This window comes from Pangasianodon hypophthalmus, chromosome 7 (assembly GCF_027358585.1).
Source record: "Pangasianodon hypophthalmus isolate fPanHyp1 chromosome 7, fPanHyp1.pri, whole genome shotgun sequence".
In the NCBI taxonomy this organism is placed as follows: domain Eukaryota; kingdom Metazoa; phylum Chordata; class Actinopteri; order Siluriformes; family Pangasiidae; genus Pangasianodon; species Pangasianodon hypophthalmus.
This window is the reverse complement of record NC_069716.1, coordinates 13211072-13234584: the sequence shown is the minus strand read 5'-3', so window position 1 is coordinate 13234584 and position 23513 is coordinate 13211072. Positions and strand designations below refer to the sequence as shown.

Below are 23513 nucleotides of genomic sequence, written 5' to 3'. Positions count from 1 at the left end.
ACTCGTATGAGATAGGCAGTAAGTTTTTGGCAAAAAGACGAGCCATCCCTCCTCTGGTTCAAACTCGTACGAGTAAGCACTACTTCTCCTTTCCATTCTTTTTTCCAATCAGTTTCATTTAGACTGTCACTATGTATTTCTTGAACAAACATCATCTCTAAGTCCTTTTGTCTGATTAACTCGAAAAGTAATGCTCTTTTATTCCTATCTCTTGCACCATTCAAATTGAGGGTGCCCATCCTTACCACACTTATTAAGAAGTAGATTGTCATGAAACATGATACAAGCAGTGACCTAAAGGAACAAAGAGACTTATGTAGTTTCAAAACCAGTTTTTTGTTTTAATTTCAATTTTGAAACAAACTTCTTCAATCTCAGTTGCTCTTCATACTCACCTCTCGTCATCATTTCAACTGAATCAATGAACATTTTACAATCAGGGAAGTAATCCTCAACCTAAACATTTTTCATGTCTTTCGTCTTTTGCAGAAATGATCTTATTTTACCAAACATGTAAGCACTTTGTCGGTTTCGTCTACTTCTGCTATTCGTTGCCTCACTGTCAGAGTCATCTGACAGTGAAAAGATTAAAGATTTAAAAGATTTAAAAGGAAAAGATTAAGGAAAAGCTAGGGGCAAATAAGCACTTGTCCAGTGATTATTTGCCCCTAGCTTTTCCTTAATCTTTTCCTTTTAATGGAATGAGTTTTAAAAAGTACTCATCATCTCAGTATCCAAACTCTCTTCAGCCACAACAGACTCTGCCACAGCAGTAACATCATCATGCATTACATGAATTTCATTTTCTACACTGTTTGCACCCGTTATTGTACCACTTATACTTTCACCTCCACTCTCCCCGGCATCCTCAGCCTCGACAGACTCGCTTCTCTCACCCTCCTTATGTACATCTTCCCCAGCAACAGCAGCACTGGCCCCGGCTTCAGCAGTCCTACCCATCTTTTCATGATTTACAGGTTAGAATCATTAACCCTCTCAGTACACGCACCTCTAATACGACCCTCCTTTCCACATCTGAAGCATTTCATTATATCAGAGGTGGCAAAAACCAAATAGTCAAAACCATAAATTCAAAACTTATATTGTATTCTTCTATATCATTCTTTAAAATCATACACACTTGGCATCTAAAACAAACAATGTGCTTAAGTAGTGGTGATTTACAGCCAAGCAGGATCTTTTTCATTTGGGACACTACTTTAGCATATCTTGAAAGCTCTGTAATCAAGAGTTCATAAACGGGGGACGTTGGACAGAATAACTTTTTTCGCCAGTTGAAGCAGCGGCATTACAGGGATGAAGGTTTCTTGTATAATGCCATTCTGTACAATACTGTTTACCTTTTCAATAGTGTTGAGGAAAACAACAGCAGCACTATTCATACAGGAAGCAGATAGTACGCTGACAACTTTTCCTACAGCCAAAGCACATTCTTCCACTGAAACATTAATCAGACATGCAAGTTTGATACCGTATCTGCGCATTAACTAGTCCAAACTCACCCGCTCTTCAGATGCTATTGCCGACCAGCAAGCACTGGATAGTGGCGTTCTTTTAACCTAAAAACCTCCCTCCCCAACGTTCTTTCCTAGAATACCACAATAACACTTTGAAAACATCTATGCAAAAACTTTTCAGCAAAGAAACGTGAAAATTAAGAGGAAAAAGGAGAAAGCTCACTCACACCAGTACTACACTCACAGCCCTCACTCCCAGCATCCATTCAGAGAGAGAGAGAGAGAGAGAGAGAGAGAGAGAGAGAACAGTTCTGTAAAACAACTTCACACTGGCACATAAACACACTCCTGTTCTCTGCTAATTGGCACAGAGACTTCACCAAAACTCTCCTTAATGTAAGTGTTAAAATCAGATAGTTTTATAAAAAATAATTAAGATTTCACAGAGACAAACAAGTTTCCTACAGTTTGCTGAGATGAAAGCTGTTGAACATCTCATGCGATATCTTAAATGAGGTCTGTGTGTGTAATTAGTTGGAAGGAGGAAGAAACAAGCCTGTTTACCTCTGGACTTGGATGAGAAAGTAAGTGAGAGTTGGGCAAATAGGTCCGGGTTCTCAAATTTCTCCTCTTTGACTTTGATCCAAAAGCAATTCTCTGCCATCTCTTGAGGCACTATCTGCAAGAAAAGAAAAACTACATTGGAATTGTACTACAAAAGAGACAAAGACATACAGCCAAGATCTCTTCCTGATCGCTCATAAATAGTAACTACCTAATCCACATCATCTTTGCCTCGTTCTCAACCAATACCATGTTGAACAATTTGGAATCACAATGGGCTACTTGCAGCCAGGGCTATGAAACATTTCTGTTTTGATATTGGGTTTTGTGTGATTCACAAGCTTCCTGGAGCACTGTTTACATTACTGCTTGCCAGTATTATTTGTCCTTTGTAACATGATCAAAATGGGTGTCTGCCATAAGGTATTTAAAACTGTATATTTTGAAAGACAAATGAACAAATATCATGAGCACTGCTGTGTAATACCAAGAATATTCTGTGATATATACAAAGTGAGGTCCATGAAGACATGGTTTGCCAGGTTGGAGTGAAAGATCTCGAGTGGCCTGCACAGAGCCCTGACCTCAACCCCACTGAATACCTTTGAAATGAACTAGAATGCTGATGGCGCCCCAGGCCTCCTCGCCCAACATCAGTGCATGACCTCACTAATGCTCTTGTGACTGAATGGACACAAATCCCCACAGCCACGCTCCAAAATCTAGTGGAAATCCTTCCCTGAAAAGGTGGTGCATCATTGAAAAATGACCTTTACTTTAAATTGCTAAGGTATAGAGGAGTTACAAAGGTTATATCAAAAATAAGGTGAATATTTTGGGTTTTACTGGAACATATTCAGCAATGCCAATTTCTGCCTCCATCAAAGATCATTAACACTTCAGAATGATATGTGACAACTGTGAACAGTGAAAAGACCAGGCAAACCACATGCTGTTTCCTAGTATGGTAAGTGTAAATCAACCTGATACATTCATATTGAAATAAAAAAAATCACAACAATTAAATCTTATTCCACTCATCAAAAACTGAGAGAAAAATAAGAGGCTACTTCAAAACAGAGAAGATGGTATTTGAATCCTCCCTGTAAACTAGACTTGAAATGTTCTGATAATTAAAATAATTATAGTTGGAAAAAGAAGAAAAACGTTTGATTTCCAAACTGTAACCTTATTCATAAATGTAAATATAATGATTTTGTTGAAAATAATTGTGGTCTCCATGACAACACAACAAGAGGAATTGTCATTATTGTAAGAGATACACCTGAATACAAAAATGTGAAAGTCATAGATCCAAGATGGCACCCAATATGGCTGCCTCTTCTCTATGCATGCTTTTGTGCATAGAGAAGTGATTATGGAATCCAATAAACACCTTTTTTTGGAGTAGCCATAGGCTTGATATTTTTGGAGTTCGTGCTAATGAACTGGTCTAGAACATTTTTTTTTTTTTTTTTGGACATAAGGGTAGAAAAGGCATCTGTTTTAAAGTACTCTATGGAATTCCTCAAGAGGCTCAATCTGTTCCTCCACAAAGCCCTTGGCTGAGAAAGATCTTAAGCAAAGAGAGGGTGGTACAGGTACCAATAAGCAAAAGAGGATGTAGAAGAGGTAAGAACATTTTGCATAAGATTAAGACTGTTGTTGGCAGAAGATCGGATTTCAATAGACCCTGACTGGTTGGATGTAGGAATAGAGACAAGTCACAGTCAAACCTAATCGAAGTTAAGTTACTGAACAACAGATCATCCAACCACGCTATGTTGCCAGCTTTTTTGATGTCAGACACTAGATCTCTTGTCAATAAGATTGATGAGTTCCAGGCCATCTTGATTAAAAAAAAAAAAAAAAAAAACACACGTGGATGTGGTTGTAATTTCAGAAACTTGGTTCACTCCCTACCTGCCTGAAGAATTATTGGGTATTGATGGCAACACCTTATGTTCCAAATGCCGAACGAGATGGCTTAGGACTACAATTGCTTTGGTAGCTTTAGAACTGCAATTCCCAAGGACAGTTTTGCACTTGAGGCTTCATCATTGAACAGTTGATAGCTTCAACAAAACAGATTTCATATATAAACTATTAGGAACCCTTGTGATTACACATTTGCACTTTTTGACCATATAGTATACAGTTTAGAAGGTAATTACTGAATCACACTATCCAGTGTCATCCACATGAGGATGGGTTCTCTTTTGAGTCTGGTTCTCCTCAAGGTTTCTTCCTCATATTGTCTCAGGGAGTTTTTCCTTGCCACTGTCGCCTCTGGCTTGCTCATTAGGGATAAATTCACAAATTTAAAATTTATATACTGAATTTATATATTTCTGTAAAGCTGCTTTGTGAAAATGTCCATGGTTCAAAGTGTTATACAAATAAAATTTAACTGAATTGTATTGAATAGTACGACCTATAAGAGAGTGGATTACCACTCACTCATGGCAGGAGGTGAATGAAGCAACAAGTACCAATGAAAAAGCCAACGTATTTTACGATACTATCTTGCCTGGAATTGACAGACATTTACCTATGAGGACAGTGAAAATTTACCCTTCAGACAAACCATAGATCACCCCCACCCCTTCAAGACTGGAAAATCAAGTGCCCTGGCAAAGTTCTACAGAAACAATGTCCAAAAGGAAACATATGCAGCAAAAAAAAAAAAAAAAAAAAACACTTCTACAAATCCAAAGTGGAAGGCACGAAAAAAGCGAAATCTAGAGCTTGGCTCAGCAGAATTAATTCCATGTGCAAAAGTGTGAAAAAGGTAGACTGAATTAATGTTCCTTGAATTAATTCCCAGGACTTTGTGACAATTGCTAATGCAATCAACATAAAGTTTGCTAAAGTGTCCCAGTCACTTATGCCTCTTGAACATTCAGCTTTACCTCCTTTCCTACCACCCCTTCAACTGCCTACTATTCCAGTGTGGGATGTGTACAGCAGATTGTCTTCCATTAACTACTACAAATCCCTTGGCCGAGACATGATCCCTCCAAGAATATTGAAGGAGTTTGCATGTGAGATCACCATTCCTCTTTGCGACATCATTAACAGTTTATTTAATCTTCATTAAATAAATTGTTGATGATGTCGCAAGGAGAAATGCTGATCTCACATGCAAACTTTAAAACTTTTGGTCTATTTAGTATTCATGTTTCATTGTAACAGCAAAATAATTCAGTGTTTTTAATGACAATAGTCGTTATGAACCTGTAATAATGCTGAAAGGTCAAGAAAACATAAAACATGGTATTTACTAGGGATGCATCAATACCGATACTGGTATCAGATATTGGCCCAATACTGTGCATAATTACTCATATTTGTATAAAATGCCCCAATACTAACATCCTATACCAGGTGATGCTGTGTTACATAAGGATATTGTACATTGCCACACTAATGAGCAGTGTATCAAAATTAGTGCTCAAAACAAAGCAGACTGGATGGGCTTCCAGTTGGTAGCATGTGAGGACGTGTTCTTCGTGAGATAAAGACCCTTAAAAAAAGCTACTCTTGAAAATAGATGAAAAGGTAGAAGTTCAAGCTACAGAGATATGAACTCAACTTGAACATCTAAGAGAAGGATTTAAAAACACCATGGATCAACATGAGAACCACTGCATTACAGGCCTGCATGCTCTCTCTGGAGGAAGCAGACGTTGCCACATTAGAACACGTGGAGGCTAGGTCTTGTCGTTGCAACCTGCACATAATCGCAGTGACAGAGAAGGGAAACATGTCTCTGATTTCATGTCACAACTGCTCAAAAAAAGCCCCCCCTGCTAGATAAAAGCACATCATACCAGGGGATGACCAGAGGTGAGAGCACTGGTAGTGAAGTGTCACTACTTCCAGGAACGCAAATGCTGAGGAAGGCTGTGCAGATCAAAGAAATCCTCCAGATGGAGACGTCATATGCATGCAATCTGACTACACCCAGAAAGTCATCCGACAGTGGGCTGCTTTCAATGAGGTGTGAGGCCTGTTGCGACGCTGCGAGAGAGTGCGTTATGGCAGTTTTTGCCTCACCATGTTGAAAATCACGACAAAGGCTGGGATCGGCTGGACCTTCAAGGATCCCAAGCAAGCCAAAGAGACAAAAACTGAAATCATAATAGGAACCAACTTTATTTCACTCAACATTACAGCTGTGAACTCTGGACTAAGCTTGAATCATGAAACCGGTTACTGAGGAGATGCTAGTGAGTTAGACAAACATAGCATTGTAACCTGTTTATTCATTGTTTATTCATCTTAAGTCATACACCAATTGCTAAAGACCAGCATTGCATTATGTGCATGTTTGTTGCTCTTCACTGTTCATAATATTTAGCACTTTGAGAAAATAATAGTAGTTTATACCATAGATGGACTATTAAATTTAGGTACTTCAATGCGAATGTTCTTCTGTTAAAGAGAAATGTGGAGAAAAATAGTTTCAAGGTTTTCGTTGAAATTCAGGTGTGTTAGGTAAGCTGCACTATGAGGTATGTGGATTGGAGATACTAGCAGCCTCTTACTTAGAGACCAACACAAGGTTAGGTGGATTTGTTGTTGTTTCGCTGTTTTATTATTTTTTTCTTGGTGTCTTTTTGTGAATGTGTGTGTGTGCCCTTACTTTCAATCCCCCCTCTTCCTTGCAACAGTCAGGGAACCCATATTGTTATACATTTAACAATATAAAATACTCATAAAATACTCATACTCATTTTAGTGAACTAAAACGGCCTTAACCATCCAATTGAAACAAGCAAGATATTCTCCCATATGTCCAAACAGAAAGCATCTATAGTATATCTGCCAGAGACACACTTGACCAGAGCAGCCTGAATAGGGGAGGTTTTTCCAAAATCTACCACTCAAAATTTACTGCAAAGAGCAGGGGTACGGCCATTCTGATACACAGAGACGTAGTGTTTTGAAGAATCAAAGGTAATAACAAATAAAAACGGACGCTTTGTAATTGCCCAAGGAAAGTTGCTCAGTCAACCAGTTCTGTTAGTCAACTTGTATGCCTGTAATTGGGACAATGTTATATTCTTCACCATTTTGATCTTTTTTACATGCCTTCCAGAACCTATAGTTAACAGCTAATAATAGGATGAGATTGTAACTATGTATTAGACCCAGTATTGTATTGGTCAACATCTCGGTCAGAGGCAATGAGCAAATAAGCTCATTGGGTAAATTATTTCCTACAGACCTATGGAATGATAGATGCATGGAAATACAGGAATCCTGCATTTAGGCTATTCATTTTTCTCTTCTAACACTGGATAATTGATTTCATTTTCATAGATAAGAGAATGCTTCCTCTGGTGAGGACGTGTGAGTACACAGGCATAGTTATTTCTGACCATAATCCCCTCTCTATAACACACCTGCTTTCCTGACATCATACCATTAAGAGGTATATGGAGACTTAAGTCTAGGCTGTTGACAGACAATAAATTTGTTGGTTTTATATCTAATAAAATAGATTTCTTCTTCGAAATGTAAGCCTTCTTGAACACTATAGATCAACAACACTCTAAATCACTCTAAATCACAAGGGCAAAGTGGGAAAACACAGGACCTGATGGGTTGCCCCATTTAATTCTTTAAAAATTTTAGAAAAAGTACTCAGAGTAGCCACTGAACAAACATTATTGCCACAAACCATGACAAAAGCTATAATTTCAGTTCTACATCTAAAAAATAAGGATTGCTGGAAGTGTGGGTCATATCAACTTGTTAGTTTACAGATTTCAATATGTAGTCATTTTTTTTTGGTAAAAAGTAAACCAATATTCAGAAAGCAGGTGGGAAATATTACAAGTACACTCTTTCTTCTGAGCAATTAGCAGCCAGGTGCTACTAGTAAAATGCACAAGATTAGTAAATCATCAAGAACTGTGACTACCATTTTAAAAGCAGCGCTTTTGGCAGTTTGGTGGTCCGGAGCACTCAGGGGTGGGTCTACATCATGCCAAGAAGAAAGGCATTAGCCATGAACTCAGAGAAGCAATTGTTGCTGCTCATTAATCTGGGAAGGGTTATAAAGCAATCTCCAAACAATTTGAAATTCACCATTTTACAGTGAGAAGAATAGTTTACAAATCATCATCATCGGCAGTCATTCGAAACAAGTATGACTGTCCTCTCTTTTGGGTCTACTTGTGGGACTTCAGATGGCTATAGAGGCCAATCCGTGATCTGCATACTTTGGTACAATGTGGAGAGAGTGGTAGTCATTGATAATGGTTGAGCCTTTTTATCTTTCTCCTTGCGAAGCTGTCGCTTTATCTCTGCGGCACGGCGGAGTTCTATTTCATGATGTGCTGCACCATCCTGCACGGATTTCTTCCAGGAGCGTCTGTCCAGTGCAATGTGTTCCCAGGTGCTCAAAGTAATATGGAATTTCTTCAAAATGGCCTTGATGTTGTCCTTATAACGTTTCTTTTGTCCACCAGTTGCTCGACTACCTTCCTTCAGCTGAGAGTACAGAATCTGTTTGGGGAGACGTGTATTGGGCATGCTGATGACATGGCCTGTCCATCGAAGTTGGTGCTGCATTATAGTAGTGGTGATGCTGGTCATGTTGGCTTCCTCCAAGATGCTGATGTTCATACGTCTGTCCTCCGAACTGATCCTCAGAATCTTTCGTAAGGATCTTTGATGGTATTGTTCCAAGGCTCTCAGGTGTCTGCTGTAGGTGGTCCATGACTCGGCTCCATACAGCAGGGTTGGGAGGACAACAGCTCTATAGACCAGGAGTTTTGTTTGGACTGATAAGTCTCGATATTCAAAGACTCTTTTCCTGAGCCTGGCGTAGGTTCCACTGGCACAACTCAGGCGGTGGTTCACCTCAGAGTCTATGTCAGCTTTCGAGGAAAGAAGGCTGCCGAGGTAAGGGAAGTGGTCCACATTTTCAAGAGTGGTATTGTCCACTTTTATGTTTGGCTGGATAGCTAGCTGGTTAGGTGGAGATTGATAGAGGACTTGGGTCTTCTTGATGTTTAATTTTAAGCCCAGGGCTCTTTACGCCTTGGCAAAAGCATTCAGAATGCCCTGGAGGTCTTCTGCGGAGTGTGCGGCGATGACATTATCATCCGCGCACTGTAACTCTGTAATTGTGGTGCAGTTGACTTTACGCTTGGCCTTAAACCTGTTAAGGTTGAAGAGTCTGCCATCAGTTCTGTACATGATTGGAATCCCCAGTGGCAGCTCTTCGTGAATGAGGCAAATAGGATGGGTGCAACAATGCATCCCTGTTTGACCCCTGTTTCCACTGTAAAAGGCTCAGACTCGGAGCCGCCATTGCTGAGCACTGTGGCTGACATGCCGTCATGTAGGAGCCTCAGTATTCTAATATACTTGTCATGACAGCCGTACCTTGATAGTATGCTCCACAGGGCCTGGCAGTCTACCATGTCAAAAGCCTTTGTCAGGTCTATAAAGGCCATGTACAAAGGCTGCCTTTGTTCACGGCATTTTTCCTGCAGTTGCCGTGCTGTGAATATCATGTCTGCTGTACCTCTGAATGGGCGGAAGCCACATTCTGATTCTGGGAGTATTTCCTCAGACAGTGGTAGTAGTCGGTTTGCAAGAACACAAGCAAGAACTTTGCCTGTTGTTGACAGGAGCGAGATGCCCCTGTAATTTCCACATTCAGCCTTGTCCCCTTCTTAAATATGGTCACTATTAGAGCATCCCTGAGCTCTGAGGGAAGTTCTTCTTTTTCCCAGACTTTGAGGAGTAGGGCATGAATGTGGTGCAGGAGCTCCGAACCGCCTTTCTTTAGGATCTCAGCTGGGATCCCATCCGGACCGGCGGCCTTGTTGTTCTTAAGGCTCCTGATGGCGTCTTGAACCTCTATTATAGTTGGAGGTTCTCCCATGTCTTCTCTGATGGGACTCTGGGGGATATGTTTGGTAATGTCAATTCCAGTTGAGCTGTCACTGTTGAGGAGTTCTTGGAAATACTCTTTCCATCGGGCATTAATGGGCTCATTGTCCTTCAGCAGCTCCTGACCGTCCTTTGAGCGCAGGGGGTTTAGGCCATGATAGCTTGGACCACAGACGGCCTTGGTAGTACTGAAACAGCCCCTGGTATCACCAGAGTCTGCCAATCTCTGGATTTCAAGAGCCCTTTCTGTCCACCCAGAGTTTTTTAGCGCCCTTACCCGTCTCTGGACATCTGCCTTGGCTCAGGAGTGAGCCAGCCTTTTGGCCTTGCAGGTTATATCATTTTGCCAGGCACAGAAGGCTTTCCTTTTCTTGGAGATGAGTTGTTCTATCTCTGTGTCATTCTCATCAAACCAGTCCTGATGTTTTCTGGACTTGTACCCGAGAATGGTTTTGCAGGTAGCAAGGATGGTAGACTTTAACAGACTCCAGTGCCCTTCAATGTCATCAGGGTATTCTTGTTGGAAGCTTTCCCCAAGACAGGCCTGAAGTTGCTGCTGGGTGGCAGTTTCATCAAGGCTGTCAAGGTTCAGTCTTGGTCGGATCTGCTTTTTTTGAATTCTCCTCTTCCTCTTAAGTTTGATTGACATTGTGGAGCGGATGAGGCGATGATCTGTCCAGCAGTCATCTGCATCGACCATGGCCCTTGTGATGTTCATGTCACGGCAGTCCCTGGCTCATACAATGACATAGTCAATGAGATGCCACTGTTTGGAGCGGGGATGTCTCCAAGATGCCTTAAATTTGTTTTTCTGGCGAAAGAGAGTATTAGTGATGATGAGATCATGCTTAACACAATTGCTGAGAAGCATAACTCCACTAGTGCTGATGTTTCCGATGCCTTCCTTTCCTATAGTGCCCTTCCAGAGATGTTGATCCATTTACAAATGGAGAGCCTTCAAGACATATGCCAATCTCCCCAGGATTAGGGATCCCAGCAAATTCAGTCCAAGGTCAGACTGTTTAATGCTCAGAGATATCAAGAAAAACCCAAGAGCTACTGTACATCACGTGACCTAAAGGCCTCAGTAAGCACATTAAAAATGTTTATGTTCATGACAGCACAATCAGAAAAAGATTGAACAAGTATGGCTTTCATGGAAGGTTGGCTACGAAAAAGCCCCTTCTCTTCAAAAAGAAAATAGGAGCATGACTTGAATAGGAGTTTTGCAAAATTGCATCTGAACCACAAAAGTTTTGAAACAATATCCTTTGGATTGATGAGCCCAAGGTGGAGATTTTTGGTCATCATGCACAGCGTCATGTTTTGGTGAAAACCAAACACAGCATATCACCACAAACACTTCATATCAACTATCAAACATGGTGCTGGAGTTGTGATGATTTGGGGTTGTTTTACAGCCACAGGACCTGGGAAGCTTGCAGTCATTGAGACAATGATGAGCTCCATTTTTTCCAGAATATTCTTGAGATAAATGTGAGGCCATCTGTCCAGCAGCTTAAGCTGGGCCAAAATTGGTTCTTGCAACAGGACAATGATCACAAGCACACCAGCAAATCAATATCTGAATGGCTAAAGAAGAAAATTCAAGGTGTTGGAATAGCCAAGACAAAAGTCCAGACCTGAAACTCATTGAGATGTTGTGGTGGGATCTTAAGAGAGCTGTGCATAAATAAATGCCTTCAGACATCAATGAAGTGAAGCAGTGCTGTAAAGAAGAGTGGGCCAAAATTTCTCCAAAACAATGTGAGAGGCTGATAAACTCCTACAGAAAATGTTTACTTCAAGTTATTGTTGCTAGGGTGTACTCTATTTTTTCCCCCCAACTGGTTTTTGAATGTTTGTTTACTTTTTGTAAACGACTACATATTGAAATCCATTGTGTTTTTTGTTGTCAAATGAGGTTATTTGTTTGTTTATAGAAGTTGGTGAAGACTACACAATTGTTATTCAGGCCCTTGCAAATAAAAACATAGAATTGAAGGAGGGTGTACTTTCTTTTTCTCATAAAAGAATGTAATAAAACCATTCTGGGGATCAGGAAATCATATTTAGAAAGACGGGGAGGGGGGGACTGGCATTGCCAAATTTGCTATATTATTACTGGGCTTTCAGTATACATAAAGTTATTTTCTGGGTGTCTAACTGATATCCTTGGAGCATACCCATACAGGCTGAGATGGAACTGTTTTCTTGTAATCCACTGTCTTTTACATACCTTTTAGTGAGAAGTGGCCAACAACCAACCCAACTGCAACTAACTAACTGACAATATGGTCACAGTTTAAACACTTTAAACAAAAATAGGCTCTTTCTTTGCTAACAATTACATACAATTGACTTTTCCCACCCTCCTTTGTAGATTTTAACTTTAAATGTGGTTCCAATTGTGCGCAGCTAATTTTTTTTAAACACAGTGTTAAAACACATTATAAACCTAAGTCCCATTTCAACAGGTATTTGCAGGTATGATGTTTAGTTAAAAAGCTTTTGATTTCCTTCCCAGCTCCTCCAGTTGATGGCTGGATCAAGGAGCTCTTCAAGGTGACTGGAAACTTCTTGGATGCAGTCTAGTATCTATATTATACATCGCAATCCAAGGGTGGCCTCTCCCTAGCTAGACCACCTCAGGGAGCTATGTAGTAAAAACATTGGAAATTATACAGTACCCTCCAAAAGTATTGGAACAACAAGGGTTAGGGCATCCCTCATCACATTTTGGACTTGCCCTGCCTTGGTGTCATTCTGGTCAGCCATTTTTGAAACAATTTCCTGTGTCTCTGATAAAAACATATAATTAGACCCAGTAACTACAATACTTAGGGTCAGCCCTGAGGAGCTCTCATTGTCAGCAGCTCAATCCAAAGCATTGCCTTTCTCCCTACTACTGGCATGACAACTCATTATTACAGTTGAAATCTACCAAGCCACCAACACATTCCAAATTCATACAAAGTGTCATGTCACACCATCCGAGGCACAACCAGAATAATTTTTCAAAGTTTGGCAGCCATTTCTCTCTTATTTTGTAGAAAAATTTGTATTTGAACATTAATTAATTAATTAATTACGAAATTTTGCTCAGCACAACTGAGAGAGGACATGGCTGAGAGTTGATGTGGTTATTGGTGAGAGATTCTGGTAGATCTCGAACTAAGATTATTCTATTAATTATTAAACAATTTACTGTCAATATCTCTATCAAAAGAAAACAAAAAAACACTGGAAACGTAAATTCAGAAGAGCATGGTTGCCTTTGTCCTGCCAAGAGTTCAACTGGAAATGCAGCTGAGACACGCCGGTTATCGGAATCTGTATCAAAACACATTTGATTGTACTCTGTCTTAAAAAAAAAAAAAAATGGTATCCTTAGTATTTGTCAAACACTTAACATTTTTTGTGCAATAATTTTTCCACTGTTGCACTTGCACATATACTGCAAACCCTTACACATATGGGTATCCTTAGAAATCATAGTCAGAGGACGTCTTGCCAATCACTGCTTTGAGCAAGATCTGAGCCAATGTTACTGCTGTCTGCCTTGACTGTGTCTTATCTGAGATTGTTACCACAATAATCTAACATAGAAGAGAGAGAATGAGAGATAGAGAGAATTATATTATTATGAAAAAGCTAATAAAAAGAAAATCATAAATATGTATTTTATGATTGTCCCCATTAAGTTGAATTTAACTCGCAAGCACACATGGCAGCATTTTGCTAATTGACACTTCAAAGTAAGAAAACGAAAATTTAATTTTCACAGGAGAAAACTCAGAAAATACATGTTTATATTTCAGTAAGTGCTTTCTGAAAGAGTTACGGTAGGCTGGCAGGTAACTTTACTGTTTATTACTGTCTTAATGCTGTGTTGGAACTTTGCTCTCTTTTCAACAAATAGGTGTTGTTGAAACAGGTCTGAAAAAAAGGTGTTAAGATGTCATTATATTACTTTCTGTTCTAGACTGTGTGACCTTCATTACCTTGGACCAGTTGACCCTCTTCATGGCTGTGTCAGGTTTATAGGTCTTCTTCGGTTGTAGCCCATAAGGTAGTTTTTGGACAGCTGGTACTGGAGGGAGACCTGTGGCTCCAAGGAAAGGTGGAGGAGGTGCAAGAACACCTCCAGGAGGAAGGGGTGCAGGTGGCAGACCAAAACCAGGTGGTGGTGGTGGTGGTGGTGGTGGAGGTCCCATACCTGCTGGAAGGGGAGGAGGAGGTGGAGGGGGTGCTCCTGGTAGAGGGGGAGGAGGGGGTGCTCCTGGTAGAGGGGGAGGAGGGGGTGGTGGTGATAGAACTCTTTGAGTGTCTCCTGCTGCAACCTTGAGATGAAGGAGAGAAAACCAAAGTCACATAGGAATGCCACTGCACTGAGTCACATAGGAATGCCACTTGCCATGTAAAATATAATCAACAGCATGAAAATTTAGCATTTTCAATGTTGCCAGTTTACATTCACAATATTGAAGTGGGTGTGTTATGAATTCCTGTTAATTTTATTATTCTTGTTGGAGGTTAAGTTCAACACAACCCTATTAACCCCTATAACCCATAATACAATTCTCCTCATTGAGCCAAGCATTTTGATATGTCATATGCCTACATTGTGGTAGTTTTGTGATTCCACATATTTTAGGTGTTGCTACTGGTAGGTTGATAGATAAACAGATGGAGAGAGAGTGTTATTAGTAGAAAGACAGAAGGAGTGAGAGAGTGATACAGGTAGATTTATAGAAAGAAACATGGAGGCAGTATGTGTGTGCTACTAGTAGATTGATAGAGAGATGGATGGAGAGAGAGTCTCTGTTACAGGTACACTGACAGAGTGAGAGGGAGAGAAGAGGGGCTTCAGGCCATGTGCACACAGGTGTGTGTGAAAACCGTAGGTCCGATCAGTTAGGGGAAAAAAGTCATTCTAAACAGTTTGAAGGACTGTGCTGAGTATGGTGGAAGTAGCTTGAAAGCTCAAGGAGTTATAACAGTCAGAAATTTTTATTAGAAATCAATGGGAATTTTGGCCACTTTGAGCTTCCATAACAGGAAAACTGTAATTCTGATCAGTTAGAAAAGTCAAAGCACACTAAGTCAGCACAGGTTGAAGGTCTGTGGTGTGTTTTGAAAGCTGTGGGATGAGTAGCTTTTTAAAATTTTGTGTCTCATAATAAGCCAACATAATAATAATTAAAGCTGCAAGCAGCATTTTCAGGGGCCAAGCACCCAGATTCGGTGAGCCACACATTCACAGATGTACTACAACTGTTGCATAAGCAATCACAGGAAAGCAGAGCCATAACTATAGGCAAAGGGATTCAAGAATGATTTGGAATTTCATGCATTTGCCAGTCTGTTATGGGAGAACAGCTCTGAATGTCACATTTTCTTTTATTAATTTTGTTTAGATAGGTCTCAAGATGATGTGAGCCAAATTTGGTGAAGATTGGACAAAATTTGGAGGAGTAGCAAAAATGGCGCTTAGATGTAAGCATTTGAAGCATCTTATTGTAACTTTTGACCAGTAAGTTGCGCTGTCGTGAAATTTGTTGCATAGCCTCAGGTTATGCTCCTAAAAATGCCTACGAAGATTTATGTCAGTGTGCAAGGTCGCTGCTGAGATACAGATTTGGTGGCAAATTCCAGGCAAACCATTTGGAATATCAACATTCTTTTGTATGATGATGTTGTACGCCAAATTTGGTGTTGATTGGAAATAATTTGTAGGAGGAGTAGCGAAAAAACAGTTTTTGACAAAATCCAAGATGGTCGAAGCACACTTGAATTTCAGATGATGGTGTGCGTTCACTTCAGCATACTCCACGGAATTATAGGAAAAATGAACTGTGAATTTAGCCCAAATTCTTCAAATGATATAAGGAAAAAAAAGTAGTTACAGTTCTTGACCACAAAGACAGAATTTGGAGGAGGAGTAGCAAAAATGGCAATATAAGCATTTTTAGCATGTTATTGTGACTTTTGACCAGTAGCTGGCACTGTCACAAAATTTTTTTGCACAGCCTCAGGGTATGGTCCTGAAGATGCCTACCAATTTTTGTGTCAGTGTGTAAAGTCGCTGCTGAGATATAGCCTCACTTCCTGTTTGGCGGTTTTGCTGTCAGATTTGTTGGCTCATTACAGGCAAACTGTTTGGAATATTCAACATTTTTTGATAACTTTTGTGAGGTGATGATTGAACAAAATTTGTAGGAGGAGTAGCGGAAAAACAGTTTTTGACAAAATCCAAGATGGCGGAAAATCTAATTAGGTGGAATCTGACGTCATAGGGTGCACGTGTGTGTGTGTAAATTATAATTTTTGACAGTTGGAGCTTGAATTCAAAGACGTTGATTGAATACACCATTGTGGTGGTGTTTTTAGGCCGGTGGTTTAAAATCAATCAACATAATTATTTATAATGCTGTAAAATTGCTTTTTGTCGTGTGAGCACTAGGTGGCACTGTTCTGAAACTGTGCAGGTACCCTCAAGTCATGACATCTATGACATATGCTAAGTTTGGTCTGAATACACTAAAACGTTATTGAGACATAGCCTCAAGAGCATTTCGGCATGCTCCTCGGCAAATTCGTTCTCGCATTAGAATGGTTTGACTAATCAACTTGGACTTGACAACTTTTTGTCTGACGATGATCTGATTTGATTTTCATGAAAATCAGATAAATGGTCTAGGAGGAGTTCGAGAAAGTAGCATTTCAAATTGGCAGACATCAAGTTCGGCCAACCATGGTGTAATTAGTATCATTGTCCTCGGCATGACCCAAGGAATCTATCAAGACCAGTTTCATGACAATAGGCAAAAGTAATCAAAAGCTATTAGCATTTTTTTTAAATTCCATTATAATTTTTGACCACAAGGTGGCACTGTCCTGAAACTTTTTTAGTGCCTTCATGGCATTGTGCCAAAGACATACCAATTTTCATAGTGACATGTCAAGATGTATGTACAATACAGCATTTTACATCTAAATTCAAAATAGCCGACACCCAAAAACGTTCCATATTATTCGACTCTGTATGCCCCACAGAATCTACAGTGACCATTTTCTTTTATCTGTCTGTCTGATTTTATGACAAACCGTTCAGAAGTTATAAGCAAAAATATGACTCGGGACAAGCCAAGGAATCAGAGAAAAAAAAAGAATTTTGTTTTTAGCCTTTACAATTCAAAAGTTATTAGCATCAACGTGAGTGCAAATTTGAGCTGCTGTTGCCACTAAAGGGTTTGGCGACTCCAAATCTGCTATGGTAACATTTCAGACTGTCCCCTGCCTGTGTGCCAAATTTTATAACTTTCCTATGTAGAGTTCTATGGGCTGCCATAGACTTCAAGAGCAGAATAAGAAGAAGCAGAATAATTATAAGAACAATTACAACAGCCTATGCAACTTCGGTGCTTGGCCCTAATAATAATAAAAATAATAATAATAAAAATAATAGTAATAATAATAATAATAAGCTTAAACAGCAGAACAGAATGTTGGTTTTGTCAAGCCAAAGTAATAATAAGCTTAAATAGAAGAACAGAATGTTTGTCTTTGTCAAGTCAACATAATGATACATTGCGCATTTTAAAGGTTTATAGTTAGATTTAATGTCGTGGAACATCTGATAGACAAGTTAGTTCCTGTTATTGCTTACGTTATAGCTGCAGTAAACAGTCTAAACAGTTTAACTGAGAAACCAGAAAGCGTAAACTCCTCTTAAGCCTCTCCTGCACTGGGAAACTTTACAAAGCACAATGACTGTTACACTGTGCAAATCTGTTTTACAAATATCAAAAATATATAACTTTCAAATTCACATGTGATTACATCAAACATCAAACAACAAACATTTCCTTAGCCTCCCATATGTATTGTCTTTGCAACTTTTCCAAGGTGTGTGATGCGCGCACAAACACACACACACAAATTTCATCTTCCTATATCAAACAGTTGAGGAGATACACTATATTACCAAAAGTATTCGTCACCCATCCAAATGATCAGAATCAGGTGTCCTAATCACTTGGCCTGGCCACAGGTGTATAAAATCAAGCACTTAGGCATGCAGACTGTTTTTACAAACATTTGTGAAAGAATGGGCCGCTCTCAGGAGCTCAGTGAATTCCAGCGTGGAACTGTCATAGGATGCCACCTGTGCAACAAATCCAGTCGTGAAATTTCCTGAAGCGCATAGTGCAAAGAGGTCGTCGACTTTCTTCACAGTCAATTGCTACAGAGCTCCAAACTTCATGTGACCTTCAGATTAGCCCAAGTACAGTACGCAGAGAGCTTCATGGAATGGGTTTCCATGGCCGAGCAGCTGCATCCAAGCCACACATCACCAAGTGCAATGCAAAGCGTCGGATGCAGTGGTGTAAAGCACGCCGCCACTGGACTCTAGAGCAGTGGAGACGCGTTCTCTGGAGTGATGAATCACGCTTTTCCATCTGGCAATCTGATGGACGAGTCTGGGTTTAGAGGTTGCCAGGAGAACGGTACATTTCGGGCTGCATTGTGCCGAGTGTGAAATTTGGTGGAGGAGGAATTATGGTGTGGGGTTGTTTTTCAGGAGTTGGGCTTGGCCCCTTAGTTCCAGTGAAAGGAACTTTGAATGCTTCAGGATACCAAAACATTTTGGACAATTCCATGCTCCCAATCTTGTGGGAACAGTTTGGAACGGGCCCCTTCCTCTTCCAACATGACTGTGCACCAGTGCACAAAGCAAGGTCCATAAAGACATGGATAACAGAGTCTGGTGTGGATGAACTTGACTGGCCTGCACAGAGTCCTGACCTGAACCCGATAGAACACCTTTGGGATGAATTAGAGCGGAGACTGAGAGCCAGGCCTTCTCGACCAACATCAGTGTGTGACCTCAACAATGCGCTTTTGGAAGAATGGTCAAAAATTCCTATAAACACACTCCTCAACCTTGTGGACAGCCTTCCCAGAAGAGTTGAAGCTGTAATAGCTGCAAAAGGTGGACCGACATCATATTGAACCCTATGGGTTAGGAATGGGATGGCACTTAGGTTCATATGTGAGTCAAGGCAGGTGACCGAATACTTTTGGTAATATAGTGTATATGTATATTTTAATTATAGTGCCCCCTATAGATCCATTGAGTCATGAAATTTCAGCTGTGGCAACAGAGTGTCCTACTGGCTATGGAAAGTTAATAGAAATTGGGTTTTGCATTCAGAGGATAGAGCTCCTTAAGTAGATACATGCAATGGTCTAAAATTACATTGTTCTGTAGCAGCAAAAGAGTTTGGCCAATCAAACCTGTTTTACAGATGAATGGTCTAGGACAAGTGCATTTCACAGAAAATTCAAGATGGCAGAAAATATTTTAGCCAAAAGCATATGGGGGAAAAGATGCAGGAGCAGTTCTGCAGATATAGCATGTTATCCCTACAGTTGTTGAGATACAAACCAAAAGATAAATCTATTTATTATAGCTCCCCCTTCAGGTGGGTCTGTGTCATTTTATTTGGCTGAGTAGTGGATGGGATATGGGACAAAATTATTAAATTTGGTGGCAATATCTCCCTAATGGATGCAATGGCTGATAGCATACAGCAGTCATACTGTTTACAACTCTCAAAGGTTTTTGATAATTACTGAAGGTCAAACTCAGCTGACTAGTATGACACCAATTTTGTGAAGCTAGTACAAAAACCCAGGACAAATTCTCAAAAGTAGATTTTGCATATTATGCAAAAACTCATACCTGCAAAAAATTAAATGGGTCTTGAGGCATTTTTGTCAGGGAGAACTCATGGAATAATTGGCAAAAGAATTTTCACTGTATGACTTCCCTACAGCTCATGTACGTCATGTCACATTCCAGCACTTCGTGCTTGGACCCCTAATAACAATAATAATCCTCCCAAAAACAATAGGGTCTTTCACACCCTTGGTGCATGGACACTAATGAAATGACCTAGGAGAAGAGGTGAGAAAAGGGCCAAAAGGCTGAGGGAAACATGTCTCTGCTGAGAAATCTAATTCCGGTCTTACAGATAGTTCACACAATCAAACACTATTTTTCTCATAGGTAAGAGAAAAATCACATGGTATAGGCATGGATTAAAATGTGTCATAACACTGAACAATTTTCTACAGCCTGATAAAATAACAGCATTGATATTTATTTGGATATGAAATATGGTCAGTGTTATGTGCAGTTTGATTCATCTCATTTAATCAAAAAGCGTACTTGATGAGAGTAAACCATTAGAACTGTTTAACATGTAAATTGTCTCTGTAATATGCTAATAGACTAAGCATATAAATAGGATGCAGGCCCGTGAATCTGCTGCAGACATTAGAAGACTAAACAGGCTTTAACACTGATATCAAGCAGTGGTTCCTTACAAGAGATTAACCTGTTCTTTTCTTTTGAGCTGCACACTTCACAGATGGTTCATATGATTTGGGTTGGAATGTGATGACACGACTCATGCTTTGCAATAAAGCCTCTTGTGTGTCCCTGGCTTTCCATCCTTGATAAAAAATAAACTCCATTATTACTGAAATACAGGAGAAGATCTCCACAAAACTATTATAGAAGTTATTATAGAAGAGACATGGTGAAACTACTTGCTTTTACTGATAAGAAATAGTGCTTGAAAAAAATCAGCAGCATGAACAGGTATTTAGAGTCATGATATCATGCCAGCCAAATCAAACCATTTCCATAGCTCAGAAATGATTTGACCTTTGGATGATTATACACCAATTTCCCCATTTTTTTTCTCCTTTCTCAATTTGCATTAAGCCTCATTCTATAAAGAGCTAAATATAAAGTTTTATAATTTGTCTAAGCAATTGTCCTTGAAGTGCTTCACCCTGTGTTCAGTGGATGAAGGGATTAATATGTGCCAAGTTATATTTTTATCTGCATTACTGAGTGTTTGATTACACAATGCAACAGGTGGACTGTTCATTAGGGCAAAATTTTAAAGGTACAATGTGCAGGACAATGAGGCTCCTTGACAAGTAGCTCATCCTATAATTGTGTGCCTGTCATTTTCCAAGTATCCCATTTCCTCTTTAAAAAAAACCAAAAACAAGCAGCACATTAGCTTCTAAATTAGAGCAGCCGTGTTTCCATGCTACCTGCTCTATGTTGGTACATGCCAAACAAAAGGCCCTCCAGCCACAGGCAGCAGAGTCTTACTGACGAGGTCAGACAGGTCTTTATCTACACCTGAGATTAACCTGTGTAAAATAAAGGCATATATGGTGTGTTTGTAGTGTTGGGCTTTACAGCTGAGTGGGGAAAAGACTTGAAGAGACAGTCACCATTTGGGTAATAATGGGGACAAATACAGAATTAAAACTTTCCCATTTAACTGCCGATGACTTCAGAGGGTTACAATATTAGAGTCAACTAAGTGACTGACCTTGTTTGTGTCTATGCTTGTGTTTAGAGCTGGAATAGAGAAACACTCCCATCCTTAATATCTGTCTCATAAAATGTTTTGAAATCTCTCATGTAAAAATTACATTTCTGTAAAAAGAGAGTGTACTGGAGTGTCCAATTAAAGCAGCCAAGATGAACACTGTTAAAATACAATGCTTCCTTGCTAATTAAGTGAAAACGAACAGTGTTCCTGCTTGTACTACTTGAGGCTGGTGTACACAATAGAATAGTAGACATCATGTCTGTATGACTGTCATTTTGTGCAGTTGGTTTTTGCTCCTCAAATGCGCAAATATAAACCATTTTGGAAGAAGCACTATAGACCAAATGATTTTTTTCCTTCCACATAAAAACAAAGCAGTTGATTCAGTTTACAAAGCTACTTCTTCTGCAACTGTGTGCTCTTATTTTGTTCCATATTCCCATCTTGGGTATAACACAACTAGGGCTGTACCGTATGCAAGTCTCGCAATTCGATACATCTGTATCAAACAATGCATCAAGCAGACTGCATAATAAAGTAGCCTATTCATCATAAAATACAGATTATATTATTTGAAATGTAACGAACACTTAATCAAACCACACTGTCTCCTCTGAAAAAGCAACTTCTATATCTCGAATCAAAAGAGGCTACAGGGATTTTTATTTTATTTATTTATTTATTTTTTTAAAGTGTTTCTCCTAAGCATGCTGTTTTTCACAATACAATAGCATACTAGCTTACTAGGTCCTAGGGTAAGTAGCAAGCAGGAGCTGGAAGAGTCCCCAAATCTTTAAGGTCTATAAAGGAGCACTTTGTTAATTCATGATAAAGCACATTAATGAAACAGTCTACAGTAATAAATGAGTTGACTATAAATCTCCAATTATTGCAAATCATGAAAAGTATATTTAACATGAAATATGTCTCAAGAACAATAAACACTATAAATAGAGTTGGATTTTTAACATTTATAGAGTTTGTTGTCTGGAACGTTATTCCTGCTTGTAGTTCAGAACACTAACCGAGGGTTAAGGGTCAATGTATACATTTTCCTATTTTTTTTATGCCAAGCTGTGCATGATTCTATGGATATATTCTATGGATAGATTCTATGCATGATTCTAAATTTCACAAGAGCACAAGGCTTTCACATTCTTAACAAGCTGAAGCATCCTTAACCTTTTTTCTATGTATATCAAAACATTCTGATTACATGCTCATATTTTTAGATGAGAATAGGAGGTTGTTCCAGAACCTTTTTGGGTTTTTTTTAAAGCAAACTCTAATTTGGTCTTCCTATTTTGAGGCTTACCAGTGATTTACATCTTATGGTAAACCCACAGTATTTAGTCTGGTGAAGGCTTGCTTCACTGGCAGTGACAGCTCTTTAGACTTCTGAGAGTTAACAGTAACAGATTTTAAACTACTTTTAGCCAATTTTAAACCACTCTAGAGCTTTTATCTGCTTACTTGTACGTGAAATAATGAAGGAATAACACATACCTAGCCATGGAACAGCTAAGCAGCCAATTGTCCAATTACTTTTGGTCCCAAAAGTGCTGTAATTCTTATTGCATTCACCAGATTTGGATGCAACTACCCTCAATTATTTAGTTTGACTGTGAAGGAAAACACTCGTTCTCTGTTATTATTATTATTACTATTATTATTATTATTATTATTATTAAATTAGACTAGCTCTTCTGATTTTATAATATTATTTATTATTTAGTGCATTTGTGAAGCAACACATTTGATTTTTATTATTATTATTCCACCTGAAATTCTGCATGTGTCTCCTCTTACAGTTTTTGAGATATCGACACCAAAATAAGTGTGTTTGTATAGAGCTTTTGGAAATATTCTTCCATTCTCCTGCTACTACTTTTTCATTCCTTTTCCCCATTCACTGAATTGGACTTTTTTTTTTTTTTAACTGCTCAAATTTGTTCAATTCTTAAGCTACAACCACCTAAATTCACATGGTCAAACCAGGGTGCAGCAGGAATTGCAGTGCCAATTTACACTGCCCTCATCCTTCTCTTTTAATTCATCCATCTTTCTTCCCCCAATTCATTTCCATGGAGGGGAATCTAGAGCAGGTGAAATCACTGTTGCT

The 23513-nt window shown here is 39.3% G+C and overlaps 1 protein-coding gene across 7 annotated transcripts in view; it reads right to left on the bottom strand.

The window, feature by feature from the left end:
• Positions 1-23513, bottom strand: part of diaph2 (diaphanous-related formin 2) — a 424876-nt gene that overhangs the window by 272657 nt on the left and 128706 nt on the right. For all 7 annotated transcript variants that reach the window (XM_053235486.1, XM_053235484.1, XM_053235480.1 and 4 more), the window contains 2 exons: positions 13964-14302; positions 2043-2157 (listed from right to left, as the gene is read on the bottom strand). In XM_053235486.1, coding sequence (XP_053091461.1) covers positions 2043-2157; positions 13964-14302 — 454 coding nt within the window. The remainder of the gene's footprint in view (positions 1-2042; positions 2158-13963; positions 14303-23513) is intronic.